The 22,654-nt window shown below is 45.7% G+C and overlaps 1 protein-coding gene across 1 annotated transcript; it reads left to right on the forward strand.

Annotated features, from left to right (window-relative positions):
- Positions 1–5,855: 5,855 nt before the first annotated feature.
- Positions 5,856–16,837, forward strand: LOC132572316 (acetylcholinesterase-like). The gene is made up of 3 exons (XM_060239224.1): positions 5,856–7,351; positions 11,122–11,267; positions 16,561–16,837. Exons 1-3 carry the CDS (start codon positions 5,856–5,858, stop codon positions 16,578–16,580), a joined length of 1,662 nt encoding a protein of 553 aa, XP_060095207.1. The 3' UTR covers positions 16,581–16,837.
- Positions 16,838–22,654: the final 5,817 nt, after the last annotated feature.

Below are 22,654 nucleotides of genomic sequence, written 5' to 3' on the forward strand. Positions count from 1 at the left end.
CCATTCCCTGCGCATTCAGTTTGCCAGAGGGTCTGATTCAGCCTAAAGCAGTTTCATATCACGCTAGATCAAACCTGCTACAGTATGTAAAGATGCCCAGAGAGTCTTTTTGTTTGTGCTCAAGTTCATTGTTCTGAGGATGAACAGCCCTGATTGCACAGTGGCTCACCCCAGTTATCGATAGCTTCATGTCCAAGGCCGCAGCCTCCTCCCAATTTTGCTGTGAGCAGAGTGTTTCTCCCCATAGAAAATTTCACTTCAGTCTGCTTATTTCCTGAAAAAGAGGAGCACTGCTCAAGGTTTGCCTGAAAACCTCTTTTTCAGTCCCATTTTTTAAAACTGAAGAAGAATTGCAGATTCATACCCCGCCCTTCTCCCTGAATCAGAGACTCAGAGTGGCTTACAATCTCCTATGTCTTCTCCCCCCACAACGGACACCCTGTGAGGTGGGTGAGGCTGAGAGGGCTCTCACAGCAGCTGCCCTTTCAAGGACAAGTCCTACGATAGCTATGGCTAACCCAAGGCCATCCCAGCAGGTCAAAGTAGAGGATTACTACCCTAAAAGTAGCCCTTGAGTTATCCCAGAATTACAACTGCGCTCCAGACTACAAAGACCAGTTTCCCTGGAGGAAGTGGCAACTATGGAGGTTGTGTGGACACCCTGGGAGTTCCCTTCCCTCCCCAAACTCTTCCCATTCCAGGCACTGTCTCAAACTTCCAGGAGTTTCCTAAGCCAGAATTGTGCACATGGAGCAGCAAAGACTGGGGAATAACACACACATACACACACATCCCGTGCTATTTTGGCATAAGGGAGGAAAGCAGGAACCCTGCTTTTCTCCCATGGCAGCATTCTGAGCCTGTTTAGGGTCCCCTTTATTTTTGAAAGGCCATTCCCTGCACATTCAGTTTGCCAGAGGGTCTGATTCAGCCCAAAGCAGTTTTAAAACTATAATCATAAGCCACCTTGAACCACAAGGAAAGGCAGGATATAAATGTTTAAATAAATGAATTGCCTTGAGTCATACCAGGCTTCTGGGCACTCCTGGGAGCTTTGGGACTGGGACATGGTTCTATGTGACGATGTCACAACCAGGGAAAAACCTGAACATGTTGATGTTGTATGCAGGTATTTGTCCAGGCATGACATCAACAAGTGGCATGACATCATTTCTGACCCTCTCCCACTGTTCTCTCCCTGGTTCCAGAGGCAAGGGTGGGTAGGACAGCCCAGTAGAGGGGGAATGTCTGGCATGTCTGACGGGCCCCCATGGCGAACAGCACCCCTCCAAGGAGCTGAAAAAAATCCGTACATTAGGATAAGAAGAAAGCACTTGTAACAAGGCCACCCAGTGAATTTGTAGCAGTGTGGTAATAAGAACATAAGAGAAGCCATGTTGGATCAGGCCAACGGCCCATCCAGTCCAACACTCTGTGTCACACAGTGGCAAAAAAATTTATATATACACACACACTGTGGCTAATAGCCACTGATGGACCTCTGATCCATATTTTTATCTAAACCCTTCTTGAAGGTGGCTATAGTTGTGTAATACTGAACTAGGCTTTCTCAAGCCCCTTAATACACCATACTGGTTCTCTTTGCTGGGCTAAACTCTGTCCTGAAAATGTATAGGGCTAAGCCCTGGAGAGGGCCCAGCCTGTCCTCAGTGCCTTCATCAATTCTTATTGACATCTCAAGAGGTCTAAATGTAGGATGGAGAAAAGTCTGCAGCGGAGAAATCCTTTTATCTGAGGAATTGCCTGGACTTTAATCCAGTGCTTGTTTTTCTGAGCCTTCAGCCTTGATGCTGCAGTCCCACAGTCACAAGTGATATGGCAACGTTCACGGCTATCAGTGGACTTGGCAACTACCGTAACTGCAGCATATAACTAGTAGTGCAGAGTGTGCTCCTACACCAGTAATTGCAGAACAGAAGACAATCTACCAGGTCCATACCTTCCCAAACTGGGCTGCAACTTGGGTTGAGAACTGCAACCCCCCCACCCCCAACTGCATCATGGACACAAATGGTGAGTTTGTTACATCTGCCCCTTCCTATATCAGGGATTCAAAATAGTTCAGAGACCAACTAGAAACAGTGGTGCCATAGGAAGCTGACTTGGCAGCGGGAGCTTCTAGGGCCCTGGTTTGCAAACTTAGCACACCCCCCCACCGCCCCTAATTTGGGAAGCATGCCTCACAGCCTAAAGGGAAGCCCTCATAACTCCATTAAGTCCAAAACAGCACCTCTGACTAGGCGAGACAGAAGAGACTGTTTCTTTTCAGGTGTCTGCTAAACAGCATGTGTGTAGACAGGGCTTTTTGTTTTTTTAATGGAATGTGGCGAAATGGAGTTCCAGAACCGCTTTGTGGACACAAAATGCTCAAAAAATGTTTAAAAGTTCGTGAAGGGCACCCGTGTGTTTCTCCTTCTTGAGAGTTCCAGCACCTCTTTTTCCAGGGAGGGAACATCCCTGGGGGGGGGGGCATGTGTGTCTTAGTAACAGAAAGGATAGTAAAAGGACGCAGAAGAGATGCCGCGGAGAAACACCTGTAGAAAAAAAATGCCCTGTCTCTTTAATAGAGGCTGTAATTACCTCCATGCCAGGAAAAGCTTTACCTGCCCATTTACACACACTAAAATCTATATTAAATGGGAAGGACATTTATTTCATCCAGATGGTTGGCAACCCTAGGGACAGGAGCTGTGAACCTTTTCCTGTCTGGCATCTTCTGTACCATCAGTCTGTTGCTCTGTCCACTCTTCTCTGATCTTGCCTCATGTCTCCTGAACAGGAAAAGTGGTGGGACAGCTGACTATGAGAAAGTAAGGAGGACTAGAAAGGTGGTGGATTCCCACTGCTAAAATAAAGGTTTTCTTGCTTTGCCCATGAGTGGTGGGCTGGGAAGCTTAAAATGGCCCAGGGGGGAAGCCAAGTCAAGCAGCAGCTATGAAAGGCATAAATCTTGGTGATGTGTGAGCTGTTGTTATCACTGCTGGCTGGGTCAGAGCTGAACAACCCTGTGGGGCAGAGTCTGCTAATATCAATACCAATGCTTTGGATACTTTCCTAGGAAGTGAAGGGGACTGAAAACAAATCGGCCAGAAGGGCTTTTTTTTGAGCAGGAACACACAGGAATGCAGTTCCAACTGGCTTGGTGTCAGGAGTGTGTGGCCTAATATGCAAATAAGTCCCTGCTGGGCTGTTTCTACAAAAAAGCCCTGTGTGAAACAACGGTGATGTCAGGGGATGTGGCCTAGTATGCAAATGAGTTCCTGCTGGGCTTTTCCTACAAAAATAGCCCTGTCAGCCAGTATCATAATGCCCCTGTATAAAATGATGGTGCAGCCTCATTTGGAGTACTGTGTACAATTCTGGTCACCACACCTCAAAAAAGATAGCATTGGAAAAAGTGCAGAAAAGGGTAAGCAGAATGATTAAAGGGTTGGAACACTTTCCCTATGAAGAAAGGCTAAAACACTTGGGGCTCTTTAGCTTGGAGAAACGTCAACTGAGGGGTGACATGATAGAGGTTTACAAGATTATGCATGGGACAGAGAAGGTAGAAAAAGAAGTACTTTTCTCCCTTTCTCACAATACAAGAACTCATGGGCACTCAATGAAATTGCTGAGCAGTTGGGTTAGAACAGATAAAAGGAAGTACTTCTTCACTCAAAGGCTGATTAACACATGGAATTCAGTGCCACAGGAGCTGGTGGCGGCTACAAGCATAGCCAGGTTCAAGAGGGGATTGGATAAACATATGGAGCAGAGGTCCATCAGTGATATGACATCACTTCTGGATGTGACATACACCTTATATATGAGTACTAGCAGTGCACAGAGTACCACTGGAAAGGGAACTCAGTTATAGGGATCAAGTACAATAGAAAATAAATTTTGACTTTAAGAGGCTTGCCAGAAGGCAGGAAAAAAAATCAGGGAAAGATTTAAGTTACATTTATGATTGGCAAAAGAGTGCATGGAGGAGCAGCCACAACTCTCCTCCAATCAGAAAAAGGAGGGAGGGACTGGAGAGGTGAAAGAAACTCGACTGGTCCATTTGAATAAGAGCCGGCTGTGAAGAATCTGATTGGCCTGTTTGAACAAGAGCCGGTGCAAAGAATCTTTGGTATGAAGGGAAGGATGGCAGCTCTGGCCTAGGACAGTGGTTCTCAGTCTTTCATACTTCACATCCCACCAATCACTCTGTCAAAGGACCTGGGTCCCACCATGATAGAAACAAAAAGCCCATGTTTACTGAGAAGGATCTTTATATGCTTGCAGGCATTCTGTTATTACTACCAGCATGCCCACAGGATAATCTATGGCAGGTAGGGTCAGCAGAAGATGAAATGTCACATTTAGAGGACTGAAAGAGAATGAATTCTTTGTAATTATTGTAATAATCCTGCATCCCACCTGTGCTACTTCTGTGTCCCACTGGTGGAACCACTGGCCTAGACTATAGCTTTGATTAGTTCACAATAACCATGGTGCTTTGGTTGTTCTGGGCTGGATCACCTTGCCAGAACTCTTCTAAAAGTCCTGCATACTATAGTTATTCCTTGATGAGCCAACCATAGGGTTGCCAGCCTCCAGGTGGAGCCTGGAGATCTCCCATTTTTACAACTGATCTCCAGCTGGCAGAGATCAGCTCCCCTGGAGAAAATGGCTGCTTTGAAGGGTGGACTCTATGGCATTGGACTATGCTGAGGCCCCTCCCCTCCCCAAACCCCACCCTGTTCTGGATCCACCCCCTAATTCTCCAGGTATTTTCCAACCCAGGCCTGGAAACCGTAGCCAGTCGTGTCTTGGGGGGGGGGGGGGGCAGAATCTATTATAAGGTTACCAACTTCCTGGTGAGGTCTGGAGATCTCCTGGGATTACAACTGATCTCCACATTGGGATTACAACTGATCTCCAAACTCCAGATTGTGGAGATCAGTTCCCTGGAGAAAATGACAGCTCTGGAAGATAGAAAATATGGGCATTATACCCTGCCGAAGTCCTTCCCTTCTCCTAAACTCTATTGGGCATATATTGGTGCCAGTAACATAACTATAATGTGTGAACAGATCTGAGCTCATCTGCTGCTATGATCTAAGCACATCTTAAAGGACATTAGTAGGAAAGTGTATACTGTCAATGTATACAGAAGCATCATGGCCAATATATATGTATTAAATTGGCATGGAATATAAAGGAAAGTTTCCCTGTACCCCTTAGGGTCGCCAACCTCTAAGTGGGGCCTGCAGTGTCTCCCAGAATTACAACTGATCTCCAGATGACAGAGATAACTTTCCCAAGAGAAAATGGCTGCTTTGGAGACTACATTCTATGGCATTATACCCCATTGAGGTCCCTCCCCTCCCCAAGCCATGTCCTCTTCAAGCTCCACCCCCATAATCTCCAAGAATTTCCCAAATCAGAGTTGGCAACCCTAGTTCCCCTAGAAGAGGGAATAAGACAGGGTTATTATTAGATTTCTGCTATGTTTTAATGTTTTTAACTGTGTAAAATGTTTAGTTTTAACTGTCTAAAATGCTTAATTTAATATTTTAATGTTAGAATTTATGTGTTGTGAGCCGCCCTGAGCCACCTTTGTGGGAAGGGTGGGATATAAATCATAAATAAACTAAACTAAACTAAACTAAATACTGTTATCTATTGTTTAACACTCAATACATAACAGTCACGATTCCCTGTCTTTTAACACACCTTATTGTACTCTGATCTGATTTAAACATATCTTGGACAGCAGGAAGAGTACATATAAAGCCCCAAACCATGAACCATACATATTTCATCCCCTGTAACTTATTAGGGCTACTTTCTTTACAGTTGCCATGACATCTGGTTTACACCGAGTCCTTTCATGCCTGCTTGTTCTGTTCCTGCTGAGCTCCACTTCTGCCTCTGAGGAAGAAACTGTGGTGATCACTAGCAGTGGACCTGTCCAAGGCAAGCGCCTCACAACATCCTCTGGCATGGTGACGGCTTTTCTGGGCATCCCTTATGCTGAACCTCCTGTGGGGAGCCTGCGTTTTCAAAAGCCCCGTCCCCACAAGCCTTGGAGCCACATCTTGGAGGCTACCAGCTTTGGCAACTCTTGCTACCAGCAAAGTTCAGACCCTTCCAGCTATGAACGAGAGATATTTTCAGAGTCAGACTTTACCTTGCCACTGTCTGAGGACTGCCTTTTCCTCAACATTTGGGTACCTCATCCCCAGCCTTCTGCCCCAACCTCTGTTCTTGTCTGGATCCACGGAGGTGGTTTCTTCAGTGGGAGTGGTTCCCTTGAAAGAAGCTTCTTGGCTGCCTCTGAGAATATCATTGTGGCTTCCATGAACTACCGTCTAAGTGCATTGGGCTTCCTCTCACTACCCCCAGATGCTCCAGGGAATATTGGCTTGTGGGACCAATATCTGGCATTGAGCTGGCTGAAGGAGAACTTGGCTGCTTTTGGTGGGGATCCAACTCAGATAACCCTGGGTGGTCAAAGTGCTGGGGCTGCATCTGTCGGCTTTCATCTTCTCTCTCCAGTGAGCCATGGTTCCTTTGCTCAGGCCACCTTACAGAGCGGAGCCTCCATTTCTCCCTGGGCTTGGGTGAGCCCTGAGGAGGCTGAGAGGAGAGGGAGGACCCTGGGCCAAATACTTGGCTGCAGCGGGAACAGCAACAGAATCATTGTGAACTGTCTGCACAGGAAAAAACCAGGAGAGATTATGCAGAAACTGCCTATCTTAAATCAGAAGATTTTGGATACTGTCTTTGTGCCAACGACAGATGGAGAATTCCTCCCAGATACCCCCAGGAAACTTCTGGAAGCTGAGAGATTCCCAGTTAAACCAGTCCTGACTGGCTTCACTTCAACAGAGGGTTCCCTGTTTCTCTCAAATAGCGCTCCTGGTTTTAGCTTATCCAACAACAGTCTGATCAGTCATCAGCAGCTACTGGAAGGGCTCCGTCTCTTGCTCCCGGATGCTTCTGATGACACAATCAATACAGCAGACATCATCTATAGGCAGGGGGAGCAAGGCAAGGCGCAGTATCGAAATGCTTTGATTAGAGCTTCAGGGGACTACCTCTTCTTGTGCCCAGTGGCTGTGGTGGCTGGCCTCATGGCAGCAACTGGAAGCCCGGTTTTTGCATACTCTTTCAGCCACCGCCCCTCCTTCACATCTGTTGTACCTGACTGGATTGGAGTGCCCCACTGTGCTGAACTGCCCTACATGTTTGGTGACCCACTGTCTGGGGTAGGGGGCAACAACACATACCCACCAGCTGAAGTTGAACTGAGTCAAAAGGTTATGCGGTATTGGGGAGAGTTTGTAAAAACTGGGTAAGTGATTCCAAACCCCCCCCCCCCCATTTCTTTGTCTCCCTTCTGCTCTAACGTAGAGTTGCCAGCTCCGGGTTGGGAAATACCTGGAGATTTGGGGGGTGGAGCCTGAGAAGGGCAGAGTTTGGGGAGGGGAGGAACTCCAGCAGGGTATAATGCCATATAATTCACTTTCCAAAGTGGCCATGTTCTCCAGGAGAACTGATCTCTGGCATCTGGAAATCAGCTGTAATAGCAGGAGATCTCCAGCCACCATTGAGGTTGGAAAAAACAAGCAAAGCTTCTGCATCAAGAAACCTCAATTCAAATACAAAAAACTTTGAATTATATTGTGAAATATTCAAACAACCACTTTACGAAAAAGCTTACCTATACCATATAAATGTCATACAATGTGTTCATAAAGAAATATATCACGACTAACAAGTGTCAGAAAATGAGGGCCTTCGCCGACACAGGGATTGGCCTTGCAACGGCTTTCCTCTTTCCTAGATGGTCGGGGACAAAGGGTGGTGATTGGGGGAGAGTTGTCCCGGAGGCACACACTTAATTGTGGGGTGCCTCGGGGGCGGTGCTATCCCTGATGTTCAAAATCAACATGTACCTCCTTGCTCAGATTGCCTAGAGGTACGGGTTGGGCTGCCATCAATACGCTGATGACACCCAGCTCTATCTGCTGATGGACAGCTGGCCTGGCTGTGTCCCAGAAAATCTGGACCTGGCATTGCAAGCCATGGCAGGATGGCTTAGACTGAGTTGATTGAAGCTGAATCCAACAAAGACAGAGGTCTTTTGCCTGAGTTGTGGCGGTGTGGGGCAGGGAAATCCCCTTACCAGCATTTGACGGTGCACCACTGACAATAGCGCACAAGGTCAGAAGTTTGGGGGTGCTGCTGGAGCTGAAGGGGGACCGCTGAATAATTAATGAATACCCCTATAATAATAAATGAAAATATGTTTTTGCCTTCGAAAGAGGGTGTCTGATGCAATGTTGCTAGAAGCAGACAGCCTTCAGTGGATGTGGATTCACAGAGGTATATTGGATAACAAAAGGGCCTCTGCCTCTTTGAGAAGCTTCTTGCAAAAGCTGATAAACGCATGGAGACAGAAGGTAGAAGGAGAGCAAGGGGTTGGGGGATGTTGAGTTAGATAAGCTTGGGGGCCTGCCTGCTTGTTTTGGGTGTGAATAAAAATGGTCTGAATGAAAATAATTTTAACTTAGTCAGTTTGGAAACTTATGGCCGGCTAAGTTCTGCTTTAGTGCCAAAGTAAATTCGTTTCAACACAACAATGTGCGGACCTCGTTATTTCTTTGCTTCAGAGCCTGCTTTGACAATGGAGGCCCAGATAGCAGCCACTGCTAAACCTGCATTTTTTCATCTTAGGCGGGTGAGGCAGCTGGTCCCCTTCCTTGAGCGTGGCGACCTGGCAACAGTGATCCATGCAATGGTCACCTCAAGATTAGACTACTGTAATAACCTCTACTTGGGGCTACCTCTGTCTCAAATCCAGAAACTGCAGCTAGTGCAGAACGCAGCAGCCAGGCTGCTATTGGGCCTTCCCACGTGGGAGCACATACAGCCGGAACTGCGGGAACTGGCTGCCAATAGTATTCTGCATTCACTACAAGGTGCTGGTTATCATCTTTAAAGCCCTATATGGCCTAGGATCTGCCTACTTTAGGGACCGTCTCTCCCCACACGTCCCCCAGAGGGTAATTAGATCTGGATTTCAAAATCTATTAGCAATCCTTGGGCCAAGGGAGGCCAAACTAAAGACCACTACAGAGAGAGCCTTCTCGATAGCAGCCCCCTACTGGTGGAACCAACTGCCAGAGGAAGTGAGAGCCTTGTGGGACCTTGCCCAGTTCCGCAGGGCCTGCAAGACCACTCTCTTCCGGTTGGCTTTTAACTGATGCTGAGTCTTGTACTGTAGGGAAATTGAAGAAATACTGTTGCCATTGAAATTATCCAACATCAAAGAGGCTAGCACCAAATCATTTTTTGACTATTTTAATTACTGAATGTGAAATTTTATAATATTGTATGGATTTTAATTGCTTGTTGTGGTTTTATGCTGTGAGCCACCCTGAGCCTGCCTCGGCGGGGAGGGTGGAATATAAATCAAATAAAGTAAAGTAAAGTAACAGAGAACCCAGATTAACTGTCCAGTACAATGGCAAATGCGCCATTGATTCAAGACAGACTTTTCTCAGGTGAGTATCCTCCATTCATGACTGTACAAAGTTAGTGATCATCAATATAACAGTTCCAGTGCAACAGGCCAACCAGTATTAAGTACCTCATTTCACCCAAGCTTTCTCAAGTTGGAACTAAAGGACCATTTCAAATCAAGAGTTATTCAACAATTGCTCAATAGGGAATGCTCAACAGCTGCATCCAAGTTGTTTTTGTATTTGTATTGAGGCTTATTGATGCAAAGGCTTTGCCAATTTTTTTCTAACTATCCGTGTATCTCACATGTTTTGTTAACCACCTGGAAGTTGGCAACCTTACAATAACTCCCTTCATGAGCAGGATTCCAGTTTTAGTCCTGATCTCTCTTTCATCTCTATTGACTTTGCTTACATTATCTGATCTTTATCACTTTCACTTAGACCTCCTTAAGTGGCATGGAAGCAAAATTCTTTGCAACACAGCAGAGGCCTTGAAAAACTAATTAACCAAGAACCTTTGTCCTGCTTTATAGCTGATGCTTCCATGGTAGCTAACAACAGAACATAAATCAAAAACAAGAACAACAAAGATAGAAAAACCATGGTAGGACAGCAACTGGCAAAAATAAAAACAGTTATAAATGCAGGGATGGAGAGCTGGAAAGCATGTATTGTCTATTGAAAGCTCAGGAGAATAAATTTCTGTTCACCTGGATCATAAAAGCTTTCCTAGTAGGCATAAACCAAAAATCTCTGGAGAGAATATTTTTCAATTAGGGTACCGTCACTGAGGGAACCCAATGTGGAGTTGCGAGCTCTGGGTTGGGAAATATCTGAAGATTTTTTTTTGAGGGGGGGAGTGGAGCCTGGGGAGAGTGGGTTTTGGGAAGGGGAGAGACCTCATCAGTGTCATACAATGCCATACAGTCTATCCTCCAAAGCAGCCATTTTCTCCAGAGGAACTCACCGCTGTAGTCTGGAGATCTATTGTAACACCAGGAGATTTCCAGGTTCAACCTGGAGGTTGGCAACCCTGTGCCTAATCCCTGATCACTGCTGATTCAGTTATGCTCAACAGGCAGAAATGCTTGAGTGCATGGAAAAACTTCAGTGGATCCAAGTCACTGTCTTGCAAAACACTTTGAAACACACCTAAGGCCTTTTAACCATGGAATAGCTTTCAGATACTTGGCAAATTAAGAGATACCTCGTGCTAATACTGAACCAGCCGACAGTTCTGTGATCATCTCACAAATATTTGAGTTCAGCAAAGGTTAGCATCCCAGGTATTAATTCCAGAGGAGTAGCTGCATTAGTCTGTTGCAGAAAAATAATGAGGCACTTTGTGGTACCTTAAAGACTTGGGTCAGCCATAGCTCTCGTAGGAGTTGTCCTTGAAAGGGCAGCTGCTACAAGAGCTCCCTCATCCCCAACTACCTCACAGGGTGTCTGGTGTGTGTGTGTGAGGAAAAGGTAAAGGAGACTGTGACTGCTCTGAGACTCTGAGATTCAGATTATAGGGTTAAATCCAATATCTTCTCCGTCTTCTTTTCCCTCATCTGGACCTGACTGGAAAACCTTTTTCTCCTCACAGGTTCCCTGATGGGGAAAATGGAAGGACATGGCCTACTTTTACAGGGGAAAGTTTCTTCGAGATAAGCACACATCCCACTAATGATGAGGAGATACCCTCTGGTTATTGCATCTTCTGGGAGGTGTTGGCCACTGGGGATCCTAAAGGTAAGCCATTGCGTCACGTCATGGGCCATGGTGAATTTGATAATGTTCTTTAACTGTAGCCATTGGAAAAAGCAAGAGTCCAGTAGCACCTTAAAGACCAATAAAATTTGTGGCAGGGTAGGAGCTTTCGCACTTCTTCAGATAGCACAAATTTTGTTAGGTGCTACTGGATTCTTGCTGTCTTCTACTGCTACAGATAGACTAACACAGCTACCCATTTTGATCTGTAGCCACTGGAGGAAAGCAATTACTTAAAAAGATGTCTGCAGTTAGTTATGGTGAAGCAGGAGCCAGGAAAGCCCCCGCTTTGATTCCAATAAAGTTTTCACTTTTTAAATTTTGAATTGGGTTCTTGTGGAACTATTACGCTCATTTCAGGTTTGCCATTTACAATCCCCCACTTCCTTCTGTAATCATATATGAATGCCTAGTGAGGATGGACTACATCCATGTGTCAAAATGGGTTCTAGTCCATGAATGGTGATGCCAAAATAAAAACTTGCAAGTCTTTAACGGGCCAAAAACCCCTGTTTATTTTTATAGCTACAAGGTTTCTGAAGGAGGTGGGCACCATAAAAATACTTGGATTTCTCTTAAGGTTGCCAACCTCCAGGTGGTGACTGGGAATAACCCCAGGGTTCTTTGACAACCAGCCTCCAAAGAGAAAAATATTAGAAAAGCACAAAACCAATGTATTATATATTCAAGCACTCTCATACAAAACACACTATAAACATGCCCTGATATAGAGAACGCCAATATAAAGTACAAAAGGAAGGACTGTAATAGTGTATTTAAGCCCAAATCAATGTCCTTTCAAAAGTAAGCAAGCAGTCCTTCAATTCCAAGGGAATCCTTCGTCCAGCATGTCTCCTGAGGAAACCAGGTAGTGTTCCAGTTCCAAAGCAATTCTTTTGACACAGCACCACAGCACAGCAATGAGGTAGCCCAGGACCTATGAAACTGTCACTCGGATGTGTGCAAATAGTTGGAATCTTGCTGTGCTCTGAATTATTACTGAAAGCTAGTTAAAGCTTCAAGTGAAATGAGGGAGCACAAAGTACTACCTCATCTGGTGAGTTTCTGACACCAGATTAAGACTTGTTGGTTTTCCCAACATTTCACCAATTTGGTTACTTACTAATTGGTTGGCTGATCTTGTTGTTCCTTATTGATAACAGCTTCAGTTCTTTTCTATTGTTATCCGCTTTTAACATTTTCTGTTTCTAGTCTGTTTTTTGTTTTTTAAAAAAGAAAGCATTTCTAAAACCTCTAGGCAGCTTTCAGTGACAATCCAGTACAACACAATAGTGATAGAATATTGAAATCAATATGCTGGATTAAAATAAACTTGTCAGAGAATGAAGCACAGACCATACCAATGCTTTGGGCCAAACTTTGTTTTCAAAAGCATTCTGTTTATTGTGAAATTACCTCATGGCAAGATGGTGGCCAACTCTGGCTTGAGAAATTTCCTGGAGATATGAAGGTGGAGGCTTGGGAAGGAAGAGATCAGGGGTGGGAGGGAGGTCAGCTAGGATGTAATGCCATAGAATCTGTCATTTGAACCTGCCATTCAAAGGGCTGATCTCGCCATTCTGGAGCTAGAGGTTGTTAATAACCAGCTGGCAGCGGGCAATGGCCCCTCCAGGCTGCTGCAATCCTCTGCCGGTAACTTTGGCAGTGGCAGGAAAGAAGTATGGGATACAGCTATTGTGCGTGCTATAATATCATTTCTTCTGGAAATTTAAAGGGACATCACCAGTGAGGTTCTAGGGATCCCAACACGACTCAGTGATTTCACTTCAGGCTATCAGTCAAAATGAAGTTATAGCATGTGCAATGCTATTTCTGCCTCAGTGCTCCTCTAGAGCCCCTCCACTACCCCAATAATGGCTGGCAATCTTACCCAGAAATCAGCAGAGAAATACCAGATCCCGCTGGAGGCTGATAACCCCGCATGATTAACAGGCTGTTAAAACAAACCAACAAAACAAAGTGTATTTGATCAGGGCTTTTTTTGTAGAAAGAAGCCCAGCAGGAACTCATTTTCATAGACCACACCATAGGGAATAATAGAGTGCCCAGTAGACATTTCCCTCCCCTCCCCACGCTTTCTAAAGCAGGGGGAGGGCCTCCAAACCAGGGAATCCCCTGCCCCCTCCCTCTCTCTCACACACAAATACTTACTAGGTCTTGTTCCTGCAGAACTTTACCTGATCTGAAAACGAAAGCAAAACAAAGGGAGGGGCACTTCTCCTAAGCCCTTCCTGTTTCCTGCTTCCTGCTCAGCCTTAAAGGCACATATTTTAAAAACGGACCCACAGGAGCTCTAAAACTACATGGTGATTGTGGGGGGCGGGGCTTCCGCCGCCAGCCAACTGGCTGGGGGCGGGGAGAAGCCTGTAAAAACGGGGGATCCCCGCTGCAACCTGGGGATTGGGAAGCCTACTGGGGAGAGTTAGTTGCCAGCCTCCAGGTGAGGCCTGGTGATCTCCCTCTTTTACAACTAATCTCCAGCTGGCAGAGATCAGCTCCCCTGGAGAAAACGGCTGCTTTGAAAGGTGGACTCTATGGCATTGTACCATGCTGAGGCACCTCCCCTCCCCAAACCCCGCCCTATCCTGGATCCACCCCCAAAGTCTCCAGGTATTTTCCAACACAGACTTGGCAACCCTAGAGAGTGTTCCATAGGTTTGGTGCCACAGCTGAGAAAGCCGTCTCTTGGGTTGCCACCCACATAAACTCAGAAGACAATCTTTTTTGCAGGAAAACAAAAAGCAAGTGGGGATCACCAAGGAACAAGCAGGGAAAGGGATAAACCTCTCTCACAGACCTACCATTCTCTCATTGCCCCCCTTCTTGTCCAGTCTGCCGTTACTGCCATATCCCTCCTCTTCCCTGCTGCTCTTCCCGCACTCCTCCTTGCTGCCTCCTTCCTTCCACCTTTTCCTCAACCTCCACAGCCTCTGCCCTTCCTTTAACTCCACCATCCTCCTCCTCCTTTATGCTGCTGCTCAGTGTTTCTTGTGGTTACTTGGCACCTAAATGTCAACCAAGATCTCACTTCTTTTCCATAAAGGGTAATGCTACCTCTTAAAGTCATCGAAGAAAGTGCTTGGTATGGGTTTCATAACAAGGGTGAAATGACAGAGAAGACCTGGTTCCTAGCAAAGGATGTAAAATCATCCATGTGGAGTGAAAGGTTCTGATGGGCAGAGCTATGGCTGGCGGAAAGGCTCATACCTGAGGTGACAGTCCTTCAGATGGATTTACTATATATTAGATTTTTAAAACACTCTGTACAACTGTAAACAGCCTTGGATACCATGTTTGGTAGATAATATGCAAAAAGCACCATCCTCCCATCTGACTATTGGAAATGTCTGGTTTTTCCCCCTCACAGCTCAACTTCAAATAGGCCCCATTCCATCAGACCAGTAAGATCATCAGATATCCTTTAAATCTGAGTTGAGATGATTTTACAGGTAAGTAGGCTACACATGTGCTGATGCCTACATGTAAGTGTATATTGACTTGACAGTCCACAAGTCTGCTGCTGCTGCTGCTGCATGGACTCTGTAATGTGTAGGGCTGCCGGCTTGTGTGTGGGGGGTGGGGGGGTGGATTCCTGGAGATCTGGGGAAGAAGCCTGGGAACAGCAGGCCTTGGGAAGGGGAGAGACCTCAGTGGGATATAAGGCCATACAGTCTACCCTCCAAAGCATCCATTTTCTTCAGAGGAACAGAGGTGTGTAGTATGGAGATCAATAGACCACCCAGATAAACTTATTGCTAGTTGCCAGGCAAGGGCTGGCAACCTTACCTGGAGATCAGTTGTAGTTTCAGGAGATTTCCAGGCCCCACCTGAGGGTAGGCAATCCTATTGTGTGAGCTGGCTGCCATTGCAGGCTAGGGTTGCCAAGTCCAATTTAAGAAATATCTGGGGACTTTGGGGGTGGAGCCAGGAAACATTGGGGGTGGAGCCAGAAGCAAGGTTGTGACAAGCATAAGTGAACTCCAAAGGAGGTTCTGGCCATCACATTTAAAGGGACTGCACACCTTTTAAAAACCTTCCCTCCATTGGAAATAATGAAGGATAGGGGCACCTTTTGGGAGGGCTGATCAATTGCTGATGAATTCTCCATTTTACCCTATGGGAATCGGTCTCCATAGGGAATAATGGAGTGCCCAGCAGACATTCTACCCTCCCCCACTTTCTGATGACCCTGAAGTGGGGGGAGGGCCTCTAAACTGTGGGATCCCCTGCCCCCACCTGAGGATTGGCAGCCCTATTGGAGGCTGGCAACTCTAGCTAAGCTTAGTTGAATTCCATAAATGGCTCTGGCCACTGTCTCCTCCCAGCTTCAACCCCTGCATATTTGCAGCAGGAGGACAATAATGTTGGTCTGGAATGACTGCAATAATAAGATATGGCTGGAAGGCATATGATACAGCACAGCAGCCAGTACCATTCCTGCTGGTCTGGTCCAGCAGGGCTCTTGTGTATTGCCTTGCGCAGACAATAGCGCTGTTGTGTGCATAGACCCCTGGATACAGCAGGCGAAAGTCCGGAAGTAGGGATACTTACAGCACTGACCAGTGGGGTAAACTGTACATGGAGGAATAGTCATCTCTAGTGTTTCTGAGATCCAGCATGGTGTATCTTTTAGAAAGCTGGACTAGGAGCTGTGAGACCTGGGTTTGAATCCTCATGGAGGCTCTCTGAATGATAGTATTGCCAGACCCTCCAGTGGAGGTGGGATCCCCCACTGCCAGGCCCTGTCCCGTAGCTGGCTAGCAGGGGAACTTACCAGGAGAAAGAGGAAGGCCCAGGCAACAGGAAGTGATGTCATCAAATCAGCAGCATCTGGGTGACATTCTGGTATTTGAGCAAGAACTCTACAGTAGAACTTGTTTTTACTGTAAAGTTTTTGCCCAAATAGCAGAGCATTGCAGCATGATGACATCACTTCCTGTGCAATGCCGGTGACATGGTCTAGGCCTTCCTCTTTCTCCTGGTAAGTCCCTCCATCCCCCACTGGTTTCCAGGAGGGACATGGCAATCCCACCGGTCATTCTCTCTCTGCCTAAACTACCCCACAAAGTTGTGGTGAGGATAAACGGGAGGAGGGAAGAATGATATAAGCTGTTTTGGGTCCCCATTGGGGAGAAAAGGAAAATATAAATATCTGAATAAATGAATACTACCTAACCAGGCATGGGTGGGAATTAGGTTTGCAGCCACAAAACTATTGTTTCTTTTAACTAGATGCTCTCCGTTGTTTTTTTAGGCTCTGACCTGATGGCTTAAGGGCTCAGTAAAATCCTCTTTCAGTGAAGAATCTGAGAATGAACATGGCATCAACATCACAACTGCATCTTTCTTGGCCTGTAGGACTGCTTCTTCTAGTACATTGTTTCTTTGAGAGGAAAAGGCAAAATCTTGACACACTTTGTTTTTCTGTTTAAAAGAGGGGGTTTCACACCTACCTAATAATTAACAAATGCTTTCATATATAATCTCAGCCCCCAGATGCACAAGCAAATAAAAGAGGCTGGCAATCTTGATCCATGTTTAAATTTGGTGATCTCTGCATTTCCCATTTCATGATGCTGACCTAGGATTGCCAATCCCCAGGTGGGAAACAGGGAAGACCCGTGTTCTACAAAAAAGTTAATTTCAGTGAAATTTACCAGACTATACTATAGTTGCTCAGTACAAAGAATTTTTTTCAAAGACTCACTGTTAAAGGAATATCTCATACTATTTTATAACATATAATGTATATGTCCAAAATTATAAATCAAAACGATAGAGCATTTGCCATTTTTCATCATGAAAGAGTCCATGTAGAGTAAAGACTTTGGAAACATCAGAGAGAGGGCGGGGAAAGCTCCTGGCCAGTGCACAGTCTCTATGTTGCTCCCTGAGCATCCTCCACTCAGACCACGAGGAAGAAACTGGCCACAGAGGGAAAATGTTTGGGAAACCCTGCCATAGGGTACAATGGAGAATTGATCAGTGGGTATCTGGGGCTCGGGGGGGGGCTGTTTTTGAGGTAGAGGCACCAAATTTTAAGCATAGCATCCAGTGCCTCTCCTCAAAATACCCTCCAAGTTTCAAAAGGATTGGACTAGGGGGTCCAATTTTATGAGCCCCTCAAAAAGGTGCCCCATCCTTCATGATTTCCAATGAAAGGAAGGCATTTAAAAGGTGTGTGGTCCCTTTAAATGTGATGGCCAGAACTTCTTTTGGAGTTCAATTATGCTTGTCACACTCTTGCTCCTGGCTCCACCCCCAATGTCTCCTGGCTCCACCCCCAAAGTCCCCAGATATTTCTTGAATTGGACATGGCAACCCTAAGCTGACCTCTAGACAGATCTCTTGATGTTGGGGGTGGCAGAGCTTCTCCTCAGGATGGAACAAAGGGTTCCTTTTTCACGCAGGAGGCTTCAAGCAGGTCTGTTTTGGAGACATCTTGGGCCACCCACTGCTGGTTTGCATTACAAATGCCTCCCTGCTGCTTTCTAACCTGCATTAGCATCAGTTACACAGTTATAATAAAGCATAGGAAAGGATCAATTGATGTAAACATAGAACTAGAATGACTGGTTCCTATTTGAAGAAACAAGAAAAGACAGTAGAAACCCTTCCAGTGCGCTTTAAAATTAGAAAACTTTAGTACATTAAGCACTCATAACGTTCATATACAATAAAGTCTCTTCCTCAAATAATTGGTCCAGGGCCTTTTTAATAGAAAAAGCCCAACGGCAACTTATTTGCATGTCAGGCCAAGCCCCCTCACACAAAGCCAGCCAGAACTGTGTTCCTGTGCATTCCTGCTTAAAAAAAAAAGCCCTGAAATGGTCTAAGAATAAATGCTAATATTTATAACCATCTCATACCCTCATCAGATATTCTTTGCACAATCCTCAGATTTAATTAATACATTCCTGGGCTGTCTTGAAGCACCAGTGTAGATACAATGAAATGACATTCAAGTGGGTGTAATATTAACTGGGTAGGGTTGCCAATCCCCAGGTGGGGGCAGGGGATCCCCCGGTTTGGAGGCCTTCCCCCCGCTTCAGGGTCGTCAGAAAGCGGGGGGAGGGGAGGGAAATGTCTGCTGGGAACTCTATTATTCCCTATAGAGACTTATTCCCATAGGAAATAATGAAGAATTGATCCGCAGGTATCTGGGACTCTGGGAGGGCTGTTTTTTGGGGTAGAGGCACCAAATTTTCAGTACAGCATCTAGTGTCTCTCCCTAAAATTCCCCCCAAGTTTCAAAAAGATTGGGCCAGGGGGTCCAATTCTATGAGCCCCGAAAGAAGGTGCCCCTATCCTTCATTATTTCCTATGGAAGGAAGGAATTGAAAAAGTGTGCCGTCCCTTTCAATGTGATGGCCAAAACTCCCTTTGGAGCTCAATTATGCTTGTCACAGCCTTGATCTTGGCTCTGCCCCTAATGTCTCCTGGCTCCACCCCCCAAGTCTCCTGGCTCCACCCCCAAAGTCCCCAGATATTTCTTGAATTGGATTTGGCAACCCTATAACTGGGTGTAATATTAATTATAGTCCATGAAAGTTACTCTCTTATCTGTTGTCCAAATGAACTGTGTTGACAAAGACTCCATTTGGAAACGTTCCAAAGCAAGTTAATTGGAGGGGCTGGGATTCTGGGAGACCCACCATAGCTAGGAACCCACACTGGACTCAGACTTTTATAAATGTCAAAATATTTTGTATATTAACTAAAATATAAATTATGTTTTTTTGTGTTGTATTTTACTGAGAAGTAAGATGAGTTTAGGCTCCATCAGAAAATAACCACATGTACTTCCAAGCTTTTTCTCCTGAAAGTTCCATTTCCCCCCTTAGCTTCTGCATTTGCAAATTTTTAACAGTGTTGATCTTCCTGCTCAGTAAAAGGCAGCCCAGTTAAACCTGCCTTGCTGTGTCAGAGAATTTCTTCCTGAGAATTTGGTTAAAAGAAATAGCAAGGGATTGTTTTATTTTTTTTAGTTACACCCCTCCTTTCTTTTGAGTCTTTCTCTTCTCCTGTTGCATCTTGCCAATACCCTTGTAAAGTAGTAGGGTTTAGAAGAATAGGTCTAGGGCTAGAATTAAAATTTGACCCCTGGATCGCTAAACAGAGCAGGTGTAAGTCTGGTCTAAGGCCAGAATTAAAATTTGAGTCCAGTAGCACTTTTAAAACCAATGCAATTTAATTCTGGATATAAGCTTTTGTGTGCGTGCACAGTTCTTCAGATACAAATGCATACTTCATGTCGTTGTGCAGCAACAGAACTAAGCATAATAAATAAGGCCTCTACAAAAAATGTGCCCCACAGAAAAAGTGCTCCACTAAATGAAAATCCTATCCTTGTGCCCTACCAAACGAAAAATCCTGGCTACAGGCTTGATTGTGGATGGGCTGCACGGGGGGTGGGGTGGGGGCCTTGTACAATGAACTGGCATGTCAGGAAGTAGCAGAGAAGGGGCAAAAGCAGAGCAACAGTGCAGGAATTGGGTGTGTGGATGCTAATTCTGCCTGTTCCTTGGCTGTTCACTGATGCTATCATGGGGACTCTTTTTGGAAGCAGAATATGAATGACCTTAGAAGCCATGGGATATGGATTTGTCTCTGGTAGGGTTGCCAGGTCCCTCCTAGCCACTGGTGGGGGATGGGGACTTGCCAGATCCAGGTTGGGAAACTCCTGGAGATTTAAGGATGGAGCCTGGGGAGGACAGGGACCTCAGTGAGGTACAATGCCATAGAGTCTACCCTTCAAAGCATACGTTTTCTCCAGGGGAACTGATCTCCGTAGTCTGGAGATTTGCTGTAATTCTTGGGGGTCCACAGGTTCCACCTGGAGGCTGCCATCCTTAGCCTCTGGGGAGAATGGCCACAACAGTATTAGAAGTAGACATGAGCACGAACCAATCCACAAATCACGATTCATGCATGAACCAGGTCTAAGGTTCATTACAAACCTGTTCAGCCCTTGGTGATTCATTTGCTTCATTTTTATGGTTCATTTTTGCAGACAGCCTGGTGCTGATTCAATCAATTCCTACGCAGCACTGTAGATGGACTTCTGGGAGCCCTAGAAATATTTATAGTTGTTGTCCATAGCTTGAGTGACAGCTCCAGGAGCCAATCATGGAGCTCCCATTCTGCAGCATGAAGAGAGATAGTTGTGAGAGCTGAAGTTGAGCTTTCCTGGGGGCACTGTTTTTTTTTGGGGGGGGGGGGGCTTTAACTCGGACACTCAAAATCCAATTTTCACCAAACTTGGGGGGCAGGTGGAGGCAATCCTGATGAAGTCTCCCAGTGAGTTTACACCTCCCAAACCAAGTGCACTAATGAACCATGAAGTGGTTTGTACAACTATACAAATCACAATACAAAATGAACTACCATTTCCCCAGTTTATGCCCATCCCTAATTAGAACATGTTTCCCATGTCACAATAGGATTTTCTGGGCCTTGTGCAGTGCTGGGCTAGGAAGAAAAAAATCTAGGACCTGCCATGGGAGTCACTGGTGGTCTGGGAAAATAAAAGAACCCTTTAAAGGGACAAAAGATGGGAGGGGAGAAAATACAGACCTTAGTCCATCTATTTTAGAAGACAGAGCTTAGTTCCATCTACTATGCCCATCCTGGAGGTTTTTTGCCACCTTCTGGGCATGGAACGGGGTCACTGGGGATGTGAGTGGGGGGAGGTATTTGTGGATTCCCTGCATTTCCCAGAGGGTTGGACTAGATGACTCTGGAGGTCCCTTCTGACTCCATGATTCTAATTCCCATCTTGGGGGAAACTCCAGAGTGGTAGCAGCTACTGTTTTTCATGGCTGCAGCATGCCATGTCAGTTACTGCAGGTCTCCTTTCCTGCAGCAGTATACACCAAGGCAAAGCCACTTTATCTCTGTTGACTCCTTGCATGGATTTCTCCTTTGCCAGCATGTACCCTCCTCCCACAGCATGAGCAGAGTCCAGGTGATCATTGCTCTTACTGTACACATTGAGTTGCTTGCTCCACAGTTATTATAACAGTGCCAAAGGAGCTTATCAGCCACCTCCACCTCTCCTTTACTGGTTTTGCATTGAATTGTAAAGGAGTAGGAAAAGTCCATCAGGGAGAAGGAAGGTAAGTCCATGCAGTCCAGGCAACTGACCTGTCTTTAAGAAGGAGATAGTGATGAGTAAGCAAAAATTAAAGCAGTGACGTTGATCTCTAGCACCATCTCTTCTTGCCGTGCAAGCACCAGTTCCCTCTGTGGGTTTCTAGAGTGCAGCTGAACTGGTCCAGCCCTTGCCAGTGGCACCAGGGCTGTGGATAAGTGCCACAGCCGAAGAAACATTGAGCCCTGTTGGTTTCTTCCATCCCTGGATCACAAAGCTTGATAACTATCATTGTACTGCCCTGGACCCACCTTGCCTTGTATGCCCCTATTGACTGTCATGCAGGGGTGTTGTGTCAGGACTGGAATCTACTTGGAATGACAGTAGCCTTATTTACCCTACAGAAAATATCTTTGTCATAGCCTGGTACACCTCAGTCCTCCAGATAGAGTATTGGACTCCTAGTCTTCACTGCTCCCTATAGAAGAAGAAGAGTTGGCTTTATATCCCGCTCTTGCTGTCTCACCAAAAAGTGGCAATCAGCATTTCCCTGGGCATGTAAAAAAGGGCCATGAAAACTAGGTACTGATGCAACCCTTCCTGCCCTCCCTCTCATGATACTTATATCATGGCCCACTCTTCACTTGGAGTGGCTTACAATCACCTTCCATTCCTTTCCCCATAACAGACATCCTGTGAAGTAGGTGAGGCTGAGAGAACTCTGAGAGAATTGTGACTGGCCCAAGGTAACCCAGCTGGCTGCATGTGGAGGACTGGGGAATCAAACCTGGTTCTCCATATTAGAATTCACTGCTTTTAACCATTACACCAAACTGGATCCCAGTGGTATGTGGACTCTACTGTGGGTGTGCAGCCTAGCATTCATATGTTCTTTTCCTGCTTACAGATGGCTGATAGTGGTAGTGATTGTCTGCAGCAGTGCATGGGCTATTTGGATTTAGTACAGTAACAATGTAGAGTGCAATCCTAAGCATGCGTACTCAGAAATAAATCCCATTAATTTCAATGCAAATTACTTCCTAGTAAGTGGACTTAGAAGTTGCCCTGTTAGGGACAGATTTTGAATCAGGAAGTTCTTGGTTTGATTCTTGTTTTTTTGCCTTGCTCAACCTCAGCCCTCCATCTGCAAAACAGGGATCATAACTCCTACCTCACAATGTTGTCAGGGCCACTTGCTATTTGTGATCTTACCGTCAGGTAAGTGATATAGAGTGTTGAAGGCTAAGACAAATAG

Source organism: Heteronotia binoei, chromosome 5 (assembly GCF_032191835.1).
Source record: "Heteronotia binoei isolate CCM8104 ecotype False Entrance Well chromosome 5, APGP_CSIRO_Hbin_v1, whole genome shotgun sequence".
NCBI classification, from domain to species: domain Eukaryota; kingdom Metazoa; phylum Chordata; class Lepidosauria; order Squamata; family Gekkonidae; genus Heteronotia; species Heteronotia binoei.